The sequence below is a fragment of the Buteo buteo genome, chromosome 21, assembly GCF_964188355.1.
Source record: "Buteo buteo chromosome 21, bButBut1.hap1.1, whole genome shotgun sequence".
Lineage (NCBI taxonomy): Eukaryota > Metazoa > Chordata > Aves > Accipitriformes > Accipitridae > Buteo > Buteo buteo.
This window is the reverse complement of record NC_134191.1, coordinates 12504639-12520436: the sequence shown is the minus strand read 5'-3', so window position 1 is coordinate 12520436 and position 15798 is coordinate 12504639. Positions and strand designations below refer to the sequence as shown.

General features: G+C 46.7%; 1 protein-coding gene and 1 long non-coding RNA gene across 11 annotated transcripts in view; one reads left to right on the top strand and one right to left on the bottom strand.

Moving 5' to 3' along the window:
- Nucleotides 1-9434: 9434 nt before the first annotated feature.
- LOC142042700 (uncharacterized) lies at nucleotides 9435-15335 on the bottom strand. Of its 2 annotated transcripts, none has more exons than XR_012653832.1 (3): nucleotides 15078-15335; nucleotides 12502-12711; nucleotides 9435-11143 (listed from the first exon to the last, which is right to left on the bottom strand). It is a non-coding gene; the product is annotated as an uncharacterized LOC142042700 (long non-coding RNA). The 2 variants fall into 2 exon arrangements; XR_012653833.1 differs by lacking the exon at nucleotides 15078-15335 and adding an exon at nucleotides 14364-14489.
- SLC6A6 (solute carrier family 6 member 6) overlaps nucleotides 14245-15798 on the top strand; it is a 58995-nt gene continuing 57441 nt past the window's right edge. For 3 of the 9 annotated variants that reach the window (XM_075052894.1, XM_075052895.1, XM_075052891.1), the window contains exon 1: nucleotides 14346-14471. Coding sequence is in view for 3 of the 9 variants with exons in the window: in XM_075052890.1 (XP_074908991.1) it covers nucleotides 15050-15080 (31 nt within the window). In the remaining 6 variants the exon portion in view is untranslated. The other 6 variants (XM_075052890.1, XM_075052889.1, XM_075052888.1 and 3 more) reach the window with 4 other exon arrangements.

Here is a 15798-nt window from a genome sequence, read left to right as displayed (position 1 = left end):
TGAGGAACTTATGGAGGAAATGGAATTGAAGAAATGGGTCCTACCTTCAGTTGTGAAAACAGTGTGAAAGGCTGGCATGGGAGAGGCCACAACGGTGACCTGGGCTGCTACAGGAGTCTGCCAGGACTAGATCTGCTTCCCCTGGTTTTTCTGCTCCTTGGCCCCTGGCTTGGTAGTGTTTTCCGTGATTCCTGGAATCTGGCAAGTCGTAAAAGTTATGCGGGGCAGAGGGTAGATGTGGGTTTTTCTTTTGACAAGGAAAACTATTATTTCTGCCTGGAGACGAGTTGCGATGATCGGCTGTCAGTGGAGGTGTTGCTTCTATTTATTCTAACGACATTTGGATCAAGATCAGCAGTTCTGTGTGTCTCTTCTCCGTCTTTGTCTGGGGATTGTTGTATACAGTTCCTGTGGAAACTGAAGTCACCCAAGACAAAAGTTATCCTGCAAATTCAGTCTCTGTTTTAGATAGCTTTCTCTCTAGAAGGCTGTGACTAGTTTTTAATGGCTTGTTGGAAGCCTGGTCTTATCTGCTCACCTCTTACCCAGTTTCAGTGCTCTGGACCTGCAGTACGGGGGAGAAAGGCTGATGAGCCTACAGGTCCGTCAGCTTTGGGCCTTATCTGTGGGGAAGAAAGTGAATCCCATGTGCACGAGATGGGCTAGGTCTTGCTGAAGATTTAAGGGCATTAAATCCTACCTGAATAAGAGCAAGCTAAAGCCCTCGCCATGTGCTCTGAATCCAAGAGCAGCAAATGGAAGAATTACCAATGTATAAAAATATAAGTAAACACATGCCAGCGTTAATTGGAGGAACATGTCCTTCTCGCTGACCTTAGCCTGTGTGACTGTACCTCTGCTGCAAGGGACGTGAGCCCTTGATTTTCCCTCTGTAACCATTAGACAGAAACTTCATTTCCGGCTGAGGGATTAAACGGCACGTGAGGAAATGATCGAGTGCATTCTTGACACACCTTTTTTTAGACCTGGATCAATGAAAAGAAGTATCATTATGCCTCATATTTGGGCTGGAAACTAAGCAATTTGCATACTTGCAGGAATGAGATACAGTTGTCTCAGAAGTTTTTGTTGGCAATAGGACAGGCAGCTGTCAACGCTTCAGTCTAGAAGTAGATGCAGCTCATTAGGACAGTTGGATATCATCAGATTAGCTGGGCTTGGAGATAGGGTGAGACAGGAAAACATATGACAAGAACTGGCATCACAAACCCTCCCCTTTCAGAAATACTACCTCAAAACCAAGGAATGTTGTGGTTGATCATAGCCAATATCAATAGAATATATCCTAATTTAAGGGCAGACTTGCCAAATACTTCAGCATGGGTTTCAGTGCCCCTGGTACACATAAAAGTTACAGCATCAGTTCTGGATTAGTTACTGGGACTCTGGTAATGATGTTCCTGGCATAGCACTCCTTGCAAACACGTACTTTGGAAGAGTTCCCGTACATTTTTTTATTGTCCACTAGAGCTGTGGTGGCAAGCTGTGTGAAATCTATCCAGAAAACTGGAAAAAATCAAAACCAAAGGGAAAAAGACCAACCAAACCCAAGTGAAGATGGCAAAGCTTTCCTTGTGTAGACCTAAAACAAGGTCTGAAATCAAAAGGATATGGGTTTACTATGTAAGAGCCATAGAGGAAGGAGTTTTAGACTTTCTTTCAATGCCCTTAGAAGACTGCCTGAAATATTCTGTTCAGTTCTGGTACCAGAAAGACGCTTGCAGACTGGAAACAATTCAAAGATGAATGGCAAACAAAGGCAACAGCAAAAAATACCTGAGTGGCAGCAGGGACTAGTTTTGAAGAAAGCTTAAATAGGCTTGGATCGGTGACAACCAAAGGTAGCCAAGGTCCTCAACAATACTCCATGTGTATTTGAAAAATGTAAATGGCAGCAGGCAGGTGAAGTGTTTGTCAGCGTGCATTGCCATGATTTGGTTTTGTGTTCAAAACTTCTTTGTTCTAAGCACACTTCTCAGAGCTTGAGCCTTAGCTTTGTAACCCAAGCAGTAGGGATATGTTGTGTTTCTCTAGGACTTTTCATCAGATGATTCCCAAATGCTTTACAAGTGTGAATTAAAGGAGCTTCATGTTAAAAACCTAAAAAAAATAAAAAAAAAAAAGGAGGATTAATTTCTTTTGCCCAAAATGCAGTCAGCTCTGGAGTAAAGTAAAAAGAGGACCTGGACTCTCCAGCGGGTGAGATCCTTCTCCTTTTACATTACCATAGTGTCACAAAGGATTTGTTATCCACTCTTAGTTCATACCCGGGGACACTGTGAGCAAAGGAAGGAACAGTTCGCCAGTCATCGAGAGTGCACTGCAACAAGCAGCACCAGGACTAGGAATTTTATCAAATTGAAACTTAGGGGAAGAATAAAAGAGACAGAATTCCACTTTCCTTGAAGGGTGTTAGGCTTGATCATCATAACTGCTGCCTCCATTCTTAATAATTATGAGGATGTACTGACCAGAGTTTGATGTTATTTCTCTGCCGAGCAGCACCTCTGCTTACTCAGTACTGATTTAAGGCTGCTGAAGTGACACCAAAACCACTTCCTATAGAGCGTAGATGTGCTCTGCAGGCCTCCCAGGCCTCCATAGTTAGCAGAAGTTATGAAACTTCATGGAGGAAATACAATGCAAAATACTAAGAGGTGTGGAAACCTTAAATGGGGATGTAACTTCAACCACTTCTTAGTCAATGCTAAGGGAAAACAGGACTGTGATGGTCTAATATTTAAAAACCTCTTTATTTTTGAGGCAACTTTTATTCTTTTAGTAATCAAGGGGAGACTGCTTCATAAAGAAAAGGAACAATTTTGTTTAAATTTGAACAACTCCCTTAAAATACTATTTCTGTGCACACTGAGCCTGTGTGACATTGTTTTAAGCCTTATACTTGTATTCACCATTCATTTAGCTTTCATTACTGACAAAATCTCAAATGCCAGAGGATGTGCAAAACCTGCTGGGTGATTTGCAAAATCTTCCGGTGTTGGAAATTTTTCTAATGATGAAATACTTTATTAATTGCTTCTATTTTATCTGATTACTGGCTATTGCCACATGAATCCTGAGAGCTTTGCAACAAGGAAGATCTGCACTCCTTAAATCATAATTTCTGGGATTACGCTGAAATACTGTGTAAAAACTAGTATTCATTATTATTCAGATAATTCTCAGTTTCAAATGTATCTTCCATGAGACTTTAGGCAAGAAAAAACAAGGAACTCACATCTAGGCTGTTTACTAATAAAATCCCCAACTGTTCCTCTAGAATTTGGTTTACTACTCAGTTGCATTGTTGTGATCCTGGGAAGGAAAGTTCAAGATCTGCTTAACCTGGTGTTTCTTTTCCAATACACTTCCTACTGAATTCTGTGAACTGGGGATTGCTTGAGTAGTGTCCCTGCTAAAAGTGTTCCCTGTGCTTTTGACATCGAGCTTTTTCTCGTTGGCTGTCGCATGTCCCTGGCTGTAACAATAATACAGCAACTTCTGCTGGTTTCCCTGCATATTCTCAGAACAATTCAGATTTTGGTATATGCCAAAAGAATCATAAAAACATGGACCGTAAGTTTGGGACCATGTTTCCGAAAGCACTGGTGATGAAATTACTCCTGGAATATTGCAGCTAGTTAAAATATCACCATGCTAGAAAGTGTCGGCAGACTGAAAGGAAGAGAAAACATCAGAGAGCTTGAGAGACTCACCCATAACGAAAGATCAGAAGAATGGCTTTTGAACCAAAAGGCAAGTGGTGATTTTGGCACGAGCACAAACACAAAGGTCAGTGTGGATGTTTCTGTATAAACACGGGAAAGATCTCATTTACTTTATAGCTGAGTCAAGGGATGTAGTTACTATACATTTATCCCCTGATCTAGATACAACATGACCAAAAAGATGCATTGTGTAGCTGGGATACAACCAGGTCAGAGTCCCACACAAGCCAGGGACTTAAACGGGTTGCTGGCACCAAGGTGCCGTCGCCACAGCAGCCCCCCAAAGCGGGGCCAGGGGTCTTGTAACCACATCCCCTGGCCCAACAACAATTGCAGGAAGGTGGTGGACATGGACAATGCGGGAAGGTGGTAATGGTATGATATCGATACAAAGAAAATGCCCTTTGACTATGAGAAAACAAATTCCAGCAGTGTGACCTGCTAGGCTGGGAGGCAGGTACCCACAACAGTCCCCTGCTAACAGCTGGGGTACATTTAAAACTAGGTTGTGCAAAATATTAGAGACTATGCAGTATGCAGCAGCTCAGCACAGGCAGGGACACAGCTGGCTTGTGGGATGCTGGAGGTCTGCAGAGATCTCCATGGGTCTTAGGCTTCTCTTCCATCTCCGATTTCTGCCCTGCCAACGTTTGAGTGCATTACTGTCCTGTCATGTGATTTGTTTTATAACCCAGAGGGGACAGCTGAATTCCTTCTACAGCAACAATATTTTTTGTGATGCCAATGCCATGACCTTTATTCATGAAAAACAAAGTACAAATGGGGAAAGCAGGGTGGAGCGCTGTCAGAAATGTGATGTAAACATCTACAAAGTCATGGCTGTGCTCCTCCAAAGCCATTTCCCACCAGGTAAGAATCAGAGCAACAGGCATTGCAAACACAGCAGAGATCCTATCTGATACTTTGTTAAGCTAATTGCCTATACCTGGAAGCAAGGTCTAATAAAAATTGCCAAATTGAACTTTCGGTCAGATTACACAACAACAACAACAACAACAACAACAACATCAACAACAATAGCTTCCAAAGGATTTACGGAAACAAATTCCCATTCCAGGTATCTGCTGACATTTTAAAAAAGCCAGCCTCTTTTCTAGCATTCGTGAAAGTGGCATGAACAATTCAGCAGAAGAGCTCCCGTTTTGTTGTGGAAACAGTCTCTGCGGTACCCTTGAAAATTCATCCTGAGGCAAGTTTGAAATAATTCATGCTTTTGCTCTTGCAAAAATATCTTCATGTTTAGAGCAAACAGCTGTGATGCTGGTGGAGAACAGCAGAAGTATGACCTGGATTCAAACCTGTATCTTACTGGGAGAACGGGAACTTAGTCTCCCAGCAGGGAGGTGAAATTCAGGCAGCAACATTTCCAGAGCTGCCAAGAGCTCCGGGGTGGCATGAATTCAGCTCGAGGCGAAACCCGAGTTTAAGCCAGGTGAAGTGGGCATGTGGCAGCACCCGCTGCTCTGGCTGGAGATGGTGCCTGTGCCCTGAGCTCCAGCAGACCAGCGGGTGTGCTTCCATAACCACCATACCCCCCTCCACACGGCTCCACAGGACCTCTGGAGGAATTGGATGGAAAAGCTCCCAGGAGTCCACCACACCCGCCACTGCGTGCCTCTGCTCGGTGATTTATTCAGCTCTGTCAGCAGGCAATCCCAGGGTCCCGCTGCTCCAGATGATGCCCGCTCGCTGCTACAAGCCAGCCCGGCCACGCAGCTCCTCCGCCAGCTCCCCCCGCCGCGCCGCCCATGTCCCCCCCGCCGGCACTCGCTACGGGGCGACACGGCCCGATGGTGTCTTTGCGAGCACGGGAGGGCATCCCAAGAGGGTATCCCAAAATCCGCTTCAGCTGCTCCACAGGTCACTGGGATGTGCTTCCCAAGGAAATGTGGAGCCCGAGGGCAAGTTTTCACACTTCTCTCCATGAACTTAACGAGCCTGACAGGCAAACGTGCAGGAGTAAAAATAAGAAAACTTCAGATCTTTGGCTGACACAGTAAGAGAAAATTGCGTGGTGCTACAGGCAGCCTGTGACCAAGCATGCACAAAATATTAACCGTTTGTGGCCCATTTAACAATCAATCAGCAAGTGATAAGATCGGCCTTTGATACAAATCAGAGCTGACTAGCATTGGCTGAAGAGATTTAGAGGCCCAAATCTGGATTTCTGGTGCTTCACGCTGAGCCTATTCCACCCCCTCCCTTCTCCACGTCCTCCCGTGTAGAGACAACAGAGCGGGATTGCTCTGGCTGTTGGAGACAGGCAACAGCCCCTTTTTGGTGCAAGGATGCAACACTGGGTTGGTGTTGCCTGCTGGGCAGGGTAAGGCCAACTGGCCGTACGCCGGACCCAGCCGGTGCTTCGCTTTCTTGGTTCACGGGACCAGTTGCGGGTACCTGGCAGGGAAATTGCCGGACCAGAAGGATCCCGGTGTGATCTCCTGTGTTGGTGGGTCTCAGTGAGGCGAATGCCCCCATCGTTCCCGGTTTGCGTTGTGTTTGACAGAATAGCTGCAGGGCCAGGTGGGGCAAAGGGGTTCCTGTGCACCCCACAAACCCGAGCCCGAGGTAACTGAGAGAGTCCTGGGTAGCTTGAGGGAGACCTTATAAGCTCATGTTGTGTATTGCTTTATATTAATACAGCCTTGTGATTACATGCTACTTTGCTTTGATGGGCATTTTAAATAAACTGGTAGCAAATTTTATTAATTGCATGTGAAGGGAAGATCAGACATCTTTTTTTAAGGAATAGTAAATAATTCACACCTTCCAGAAAGTGAGGTACTTCTAAAACCAGTAAGGAGCCGGTAAGTCGTGGCTGCTCCTGAATCCTGGGTTGTGTCCGTCAGTCCTGTCAACTCTCCTTATTTCTGGCTGGGTTTATACAGAGGAGAGACTCGACGAAGATACGCTGGGCCTTCAGGATGAAGGCTGGGCATTCAACGTGTACATGTGTGCATTGGCCAGGCAGGGTGAGGCTGCCAGTGCATGGGTTTGGGGACATTTTCGTCTCCTTAGCATTTGTGTTTGCTTGCTCCGGGGCCGTGCTGCCTCTCAGCTCTGTCCCACGCCGGAGCCCTTTCTGTCACAGGCCCCACGCTGAAGGCTTCAAAAGGGTTAGAGAAGAAATCCCCCCTCGCTCCAGCTTCTCTTCTTCCTTCCTTTCAGGAGGTGGGGAGGAAACGCCTCGTAATACCGTCGTCAAGGCCGCCCCTAAACAACATGGCACACCTTTAGCATATAGGGACAGGCAAGAAAACTCCCTAAAATTCTGCCTTTCCTCATAACAACGCCACGTGAGTCACCCTGGCCTCGGGCCAGGTCAGGAGCTCGCTGCCCGGGAAGCACCCGCGTAAACTTTCCAAAACCTGTATCTGCCCAGGTTGGAAGATAAGAGTCAGGTATCCCAAAAGAGAAGTGCAGGGATGCCGCAGTTAATATTGCTGAATTTATTTTAGGCAGTGGAGATTCTGGCTGAAAGATCACTTGAGAGCATGCCAAAGGGCCAGAAAAGGTAACTGCTTAGGTTGGCTCAAGGTCACCGAAGCCTGCGAGCCGCCGGCCTCCCTCCCCGGGGTGACATTGCTGCCCTACGGAGCGACGTGCTGCCGTGGAGGTGGAAGCCGAGGCATCCTCCTCGGAGCACGCGGGCAATGCTTCAAGTGTTTGTGCCCAGGCGGTGCCAACGGACGGCGGGCACGGACGTGCCAGGAGCTGTCGGAGCCTCCATAAGCGGGTAGTGCAGCGGATGCTGCTATGTCGCTCCGCCGGTTAAAAGCGAAGCTCCCAAAGCCGACTCTGCCTCCCCTGCCACCAGATGCAAGCAATTTGTTTTGCATTTGGACTGGTAGTCCGGAAAACCGAAGCACTGTGTTTTTAAGTTTATATTACATGTTTTCTTTCCAGTTTTGTTAATTAAAATCATGTAACTGGATGAGCAGTTACTGGATAGCTTGCAGGATTTATGTGAAATTTTATATTTTTTCTGGACGCTCAAGCATTTGATGCCCTTTCTCTCTCTGCTTGCAGTACATTAATTCACCTAGCTAGAAATTCTATCTGTCTGAACTGGTGACAGCATGCATTTGGGAATGGTTCTGTTTCTTACAGTATTTTCTCTTAGCGTTTGCCTACACCTGCCAATGTAATTTGTCAGAATAAACTAGGTACTTTAAAATCATTTTTTATACACTCTTCATAAGTGTTTCACCATCACTTTGAGAGGGAAGGGATCAGAGGGACCCATAAGCAAACAAAAAGAAATATGAGCACATATGAATTCACTCAAGTGATCACTCTTCTTCCTCTTCGGTGAGTTTAATCCACTGGCTTGTCTGGATCAGTCACGTAAGTTGAGAGGGCTTGACTGCATCAGTGAGCTCACCACCATAAATTTCTGGACTATTTTCCACTGTGATGCCCGCTGTCACCTGGGATGTGGTCAGGCCAAGCCTGCCCGGCTCAGTGACCACCTCCAAATGGAAATAGAAGTGGCTCTGCATGGCAGCCTCAGACCCTGCTGACCTTTTATCGCTTTCAGTGGGTCTGCTACAACTTCTTCCCCACCTCGTAGCCTACGTGCTCCTACGGCCTCCCACCTTTCTTATCGCCTTTGCAGCACCTGGGTAACCATCTCGGCTCTGCAGGAGCCGTTCTGCTCGTGAGGCCAAGGAAATCTCTCTGCAAGCCATGCAGCAGCAGAATATTTAGCTGCAGCATAATGGGTATGTTATTAGCAGGGAAAGAAGCGTGTTCAAAATGCGCATCGTCTCCAAGCACGGCTTGTGCTACGGAGTAGTGCTAACAGAGGACTTGCTCCGCTGGGGGAATGTCACTTAAGCTGCCCAGACTTGAAGCTTTACTTTCAGGACTGAAAACATTAAGCGTGGATGTGTGCAAGGACATGCCAACATAAGCAGGATTTACTCTGGTCTGCAGAACAAAGCTGTGAGTAGCTCAGCAAAGCACATAGATGCTTCTTTCATGCAAGAGTGAGTATCACCTTAACTCAGCAGTGCCTTTCTATGCAAATCTTAAACTGTTCTGCGTTGTGTCAAATAATGACTGCAGAATTAGATCCAACAAGATGACATTTTTTTGCGGCAAGTACATTAGAGACTTAGCCTTTCCAGGGCTTGTATCTTGGTTATTAATAGTATCATTTGCCTTCTTTTGGAAAATTGAATTCATGTGATAAAGAAGAACTTTATGTATCAAATTCTGATGCAGAAGTTCTGGCATGAGTGCTTTTGTAAAATACAGAAGTGGAAAATGCAGGCTATATGGTAGGAAATTATTTTCTTTTGTGTTTTTTTGCAAATTTTATATGATCGAGCCAGCAAAGAACAATGCCAGCATTAAAAAAAACCATTACCTGTTGACCTGCAAATTTAGGCAGGCATTGCAAGATTTGATAAGAACTGTTATGTAATAGTTAGTTCAGGCAAAAAAATGATTAAAAGAGATAAGTTACCATGCATCTAGTACTAGGTAAGCAGATTAAAAAGAAAAAAAACCTGGGAAGTGCAATAACTGGATTTACTAATGCCACATAAACCAAAAAGATGAGCACAAATTTGGATTTTTGCACAGGGCAAGTGCTGCAGAATTTCCCTTGGGGAACAATCCTCTATTGGCAAAGCATGGTCAAACAGAAAAAACAAATCTTTTTTGTCTTTAATTGTTGTGATTCTGTTTAAAAGTTACTAGACGCCGATTTTAGTATGTGGAATGCAATTGTGAAAGAATTTTCCTGAATTTTCAGTGATTGACTAAAATCTACACATATACTGGTTATTTTAATTTAAGGAAAAAGGATTTTGTTTCTTTATCCTGTTACATAACACTGGATCTATTCTCCCTTGAACACACAAGTATGTTTATCATTAATCTTAAAGGGAAACAGTCGTCCTTCAAAATCCTTTCTGAATTTTTATCTATTTTTTTTAAAGTTCGATCCCAAATGACTGGATATGAATTGAAGATGAAAGCACGTTGTTTATTTTTTTAATCAGATTACTTTAGCCTCATTTATGCATAGTTCTTTTACTGTTCTTCCCAATAGCAACAGTGAAGAAAAAAACATTGTTTTAGAAGTGACTTCAAAAATGCAAAACATACGGTTCATACAGCATCCAGCAGGAGACAGAGTATGTGTTATTGGTTTTTAGCTCATTTTTATGAAACTGGCTGGCTTTCAGTTTGGAGACATTCTTTAATAATACCTATATTTTTCATTCTATAGTGCATTCCTTTCAAGGACTTTAAATTGCTCAGGAGCTCTTGAAAATCCCAGTGAAAACCTTTGGATATATGAGAGTTTTTTATGTCCAGGTAGATGACTGTCAATTAACTTGAGACACTTCATTTTTTCCAAAAGCTAGCATGACCACTTTGGTTCCTCTGGGTTTGCCCCTCACTTTAGGAATCAGCCCCTGTAAAGGAACAGGCATTTCTAAACTCAACTGGTGTTCGGAAAGGACCCGCTCCATCCTTTCAGGCTTGCTAAGTGCTTCAAGTTAATATGTAATTAGCTTGATGTAAGGAAAGGACCAGTGGAGGCAATCCCATAATGGCTAGGCAGCCTGAAATATAAGCAAAACAGGCCACCGATAGCATTAAAATCAGAGAATTTAATGCAATGATGGGGCTACTTTTCAAGAAGACCTGGGGTTTTTAGTTGCCACGGTGTTTAACTTATAAACTGGGTGTGGGGCTCCATCACCGGCAGGTTCACGTGATGAGAAGTGTACCAAAAAGCACAAGTCACATTTTGTTTTCTGTTTGATTACATGATTTAAATGGATAAACTAAGAAAAATTAACTGTCCAGGCCATAATTTCATCTAAAATAAACACGGACTAAAACTACAGCAACTTAGTGGATTGTGTGGATTAGTGAGATATCCTGGTATGTAATAGCAATAGCAACAATTTTATTCCCCGATTTAGTAATGCTTAAAATCTGCAATCCAGAGTCACTGCATGATGTTCAAATCCCTTACAAAATCTGCCTCCCTTTTTCAAGCTCAGGATCCTTTGCTATACAGGGGAACCCCGAAGGTTGCCCCCATAAAGCTTTGTATAGGAGATTTGTGTTCAAAGAATCGTTAATGCGATGCACTTATTCAGACCACCTTTTTGCCATTCTTGCTTATACCCATCTTCACAGACAGTGCTGTCGACTTGTCGCCTAGATTTCCGCTGGACGTTGTGCCTGAATAAGTTTTGCCTTTTTTATTTTAATGTTGATATGTAACATCTTCCCCGTTCCTGCAAAACCTCCTCCTTGTTCTTGCCCTGCCTTGGTCCTGAGTCCATGAAACATCATGTTCCCTTTAGCAGCCACACATTGAAAAGAAACAAGTTTTTCTCCTGAAAAAGGAAGAAATATTAAATCAATTTTTATTTTCAAATGAATGAGAATTTGCTGATGAGCATATTTGAGATCCCGGTGTGATATCCCTCCCTCCCTCCACCTCCCCGATAGAAATCTGATCTAACTCTGCCATACACTTGTGTTAATATGCATCCATCTGCGAAATTAGGCTCTCGCATCCCTGCCCCTCGAGACCTCTTTTACAGGGTGCAAATACAGCGAATCTCTTCTGACGTTCGTGCCTTCTTGGTAGATTTCCACGTGTCGTAGCCAAGCTGGGGATTTGGCCCAGTGTCTTTTTAAAACCCTGTGACCCAGACGTGGAGATTAAAAAAGAGTTATGTTATTGGATTAAACAGATACAAGAGGCGCTCACTGTATCAGCACCCAACACCTTGAAACTCCAGAAAGCAGCTCAGCATGTTAATGGCGAGAACAGTCTCTAAGAGGGAAAATGCAAAGGAAGGTGATTGCTAACCCGTGTCTTGGGCTGGGGTGCAAAAACCTGCAGCTCTGCCTGGTCTGCAAAGCAGCCACAGGGGTACGATATTCTGCTTTCTGTGGTGTCTTAATGCTGGATACGCTCGAGATCTGATACACAAGTCATTTGAACTACATCTACCTGTAGCTGGAGTGATTTTGGCCTGTCTTAGTTAAGTTTGGATTAATGCCTTCATGGTGGGGTTTTTAAGGGGTTAGGCTTGATTACGCTATGAATGGCACCAGTGCACATTGAAATAAATAGAACTGCAGAAATAAAAATACTAATAGATTAAAGCCAGATCTACAAGAAAAAGGATAGTAATTTCAGGCACCATTTATATGCTTAATATTATACACATGCTTACGCTTTGTAATTTGGGCTCCAACTTGTGATTTCAGTTACATAAGAGAGCCGGGGGAGCCGGAGGCACTAGAGCTGCCGTATGCTGCTGCTGCTGAAGGCAGAGTTCCCCCAAATATTAATCAGGCACATTCTCAGAAGTTGTGCTGTCTCATAATGAAACAGCAGACAGCGATGCACATATTTATGACACAAAAGGACTAATTATCATTATTATTATTCCACTTAGTTCCAGGTACTGTTTACATGCCTCTGACTTCAAAACAGCTTTGGCTGTTGGTTTTTTACCCCAAACATTTTTTTTTTTTTAAACACAGAGAGCAACCATGTGCTTTGTGTGGCTGACTTTTCTTTTAATGAGTGAGGAGCAACAGAACAAGGGAGAGCCAGAGACAGAAAATACAGGCTTTGATTCCTCTAGAGAACTTGAGCAAAATATTCCACTGCTGTCAGTGGTACAGCTGTGCTGGCAGGATCCTTAGCACAGATGAGGCTCCAGCCACCACTTACATTTCACCGATGTGACTGCTGGTTCCTAATCTGCATCGAGGCATCCTCACTGCAACTGAACAAGTGGCTGAGCTGGTGAGAAATGTTTTGCTTTGTTCCGTAACGCGGCCAGAGCCACCTGTGTTTGTGGTCCCTCGCGGAGTCTCACCGAATGCTAGCTGCCTTCAGCAAAGGATGCCTACGAATCCGAAGCTGCAGTACAGGAGAAACCTGAATCAGAGAGAAGACGTAGGTGGCAGCATGCACTACATCATGTTATTAGTTCAAACCAGGCTGTTTAGTGGAGATATGTCATCAGTTAGCTGAGTATATCCTATAGCTGTATCTATTTTTCAGCGAAGAGACTTACTCACTTTGCAGATCAGCTTGGATACTGGAAAATCACAGAGTGCACTGGAGTCAGGGAAAATTGCTTGTGTGACTGTGGCATGCTGTATTTGGCATACTGTACTGCCAGCAAGGGCTGTGCAGAAGGGGTGCAGCTCTATGCTTTTGCATGAACCAGCCAAAGAAATCAGCCTTTCCTAGAGACCTCCCGGGAGGCTGCTGTGACAGAATTTGATCCCCTGGCAGCCTACACACAGGTGATGGGCTGCAAAGGTGTGTCGCCCAGTGACTGCCATCCTAGTTTGTGGTGTAGGACGGTAGGGTCTCGTGTCTGGGAAAGCCTGGGAGAGCAAGGCTGTGGGGACCGTTTGGTCTTCTTTGGTCCACCTCTGCTGTTCCCAGTGCAAGGCCAGCACCGCGGGACTTCAGCGGAACACAGATGGCCCAAAATCTCCTTTTCCGCGCCAGTCTGCCCCCACAATGCAAATGGTATTTTGCGGTACAGAGGATCTTACTAAGTCTTCAGCAGGGGTTATATGAAAATGCCTAGCGAGTCTGTATGACGCTGTATCCTTTCATTAACAGAACTAGAGGAGATGCAGGTAGGAGAGCAAAGACGTATTTGAGTCATATACCCGTTTGCCTGCAGGAAAAAAAGCACCGGCTTGGCGTTGCAACGAAACCCAACTCAAGACAAACCCTTGCCCCGCTCATTCCTCCTGCCGATCGCCCCGGCCGTACTTTGTCCTCCAGCTGTGAGCGGTGGCTGACCGATGCCGGGGACCGCTCTTTTTTGGGAGGAGAGACGAGACCCCGGCCTCCCAGGCACCTGCCAGCCCACGCTCCCTCGTGTTTCCCCCTCCAGCAGGAGACCAAACGCCCCCAAAGCCTGGCCGAGCGACTGCCGGGGCCGGAGTCCGAGCCCCCCCCCCCCCCCGCCACCTTCCCGGGAGGGGGAAACGCGGTGGCCGAGGAGCAAAGCCAGGGCCCGGGGGCAGCGCCGGTGACAACGCCGCGGGATGCTTTGTCTGCCAGAAGGGCGCTCTTTGTGTAAAGACAAAAAAATCGTAACTAAAAAAAAAAAAAAAAAAAAATGTACCAAAAAAAAAATTAAAAAATGAGCAGAGGAGAGTCGCGGCGGGCAGCCCTCCGCTCCCCTCCCCGCCTCGGCAACCGCGGGACGAGCGCCGGCTCCCGCCGGGCCGGCTCGGGGGCGGCCCCGCTCCCCGCGGGGGAAGGCGGGCGGCCCGGGGCGGCCCCCCCCGATCCCCCCCCCCCGTCCCCTCCGGCGGCGGCCGCTGCCCCGCACCCGCCCGCCCCTCCCCGCCGCCCCGCGGCCGCCTGCCAGCCCGGGCTCCGCCGCCGTGTCTGCGGCATGGCCCCTCCTCCCCCACACCCCTTCCTTTAGGCTCCCCCCTCCCCAGCAAAGAAGAGGCCGTGCCGGTGTTTTTCCACTCAGCAGGATGGGTGATGCTCAAAGCTCCCTCATTAGACAACAGACACGAGAGGTCAGGAAGAAAGCGCTTATAAATTACCGTTTCCTCCCGCTCGGCGCTGCTAGTCGCGCCGCACCGCTCCGCCGGACGCGCCGCAACCGCCGCAGGGGCGCAGCGGCGCGCAGGCACCGCGGCCAGCGGACGCAGGTACCGGCGCCGAGCGGGCGAGCGGGCGGGCGGGCGGGCGGGCGGGCGAGCGAGCGGGGATCCGGATACTGCTGCGGCGGGGCCGGCGCGGATCGCCGTCCGCTGCCGCGGCGAACAAAGGGCGGCCGCTCCGCGCCCAGCCGAGCCGAACCGAGCCGGGCCGGGGGCGGCGGCGGAGTCCTCCCTTTGTCCGCGCCGCCTCGGGGTGCCCCCGGGCGCGCTTTACCCTTCCTCCCCACCCCTCCTTTATTTATTTATTCATTCATTCTTCTCTCGATCCCCCCTCCTCCCCAGCTGTTTCGTTCCCCCTGCGGGTTTTTTTTCTCCCCCAGCGGTTATTTTCATCCACCACCACCCCCCTCACCACCCCCCCCCCCCCACCTTGCGTTAACTTTTTTTCGCGATAACAGTTTGCAGCAATTACCCACTTGCTGGCGGCCCTCCAGCAGCACATCTACGGAGCACGCTTCTCGCCTCGGCTATTTTTTGCCCTTTTTTTCTCGCCTTCCCACCCCTTCCCGCTGTATTTTTTTCTGGCTGCCGTGCGCTAACCTCAAGCGAAGAGGCTGGTACAGGCAATGCTACATCTGATGCTCATGGGCCTACCTGGTGGGTAATACCGCTGCGGCTTCTTCCTTTTTACCCCCCCTCGTTTTCCTTTTATTCTGTTGATCCTTGGCATGCTGAAATCAAAGTTGTGATTGGGGCTTGGAAATAAAACGCAGGGACTGCGCGGGGCAGGTTACCGAGCTGAGCGTGGTGCAAAGGGGTGATAATTCTGGGTTCATCTCAGGGTAACTTGGATCCAAAATTCACCCACTGGCTTTAAGATAATGAATGCCCATCTCTGCCTGATACTGTAACAGGCGGCATGTGGGAGGACTCGCAAGGTTTCCATATAAGAACATGGGAGAATTTATTTCACACAGGCGAAGAAATGTGCAGAGTATGTGTTATTTATGAAACGGAAGGCAAGCTGTGTTTTCCTTAAGCAGCTCCGAGAGTGGCAAAACTTTGTATCTAGAAATTGTAAAAGCTGATTTCTGCTGTTAATAAGAGCTATGTTTAAACGAAAGCACCGATGAAAAAAAAGTAGTGGGAGAGGATCCAGATAAACACGGAGAAATACAACCTCACACGTATTCCAGCACGGTTTGTGCCAAGGTGTGAAGATGGAGGTTTTTGGTTAGTTCCCATTTTTTTAACCGTATTGGGAAAGGCATTAAAAAAATGTGCTGAGAGGAGCTGGTTGCGTTGATAGTGCTATTTTGGTAACTGCATTTTTTTTTTTCCTTATTGCTTGCATGTCACAATGTTTCAAGTCTTG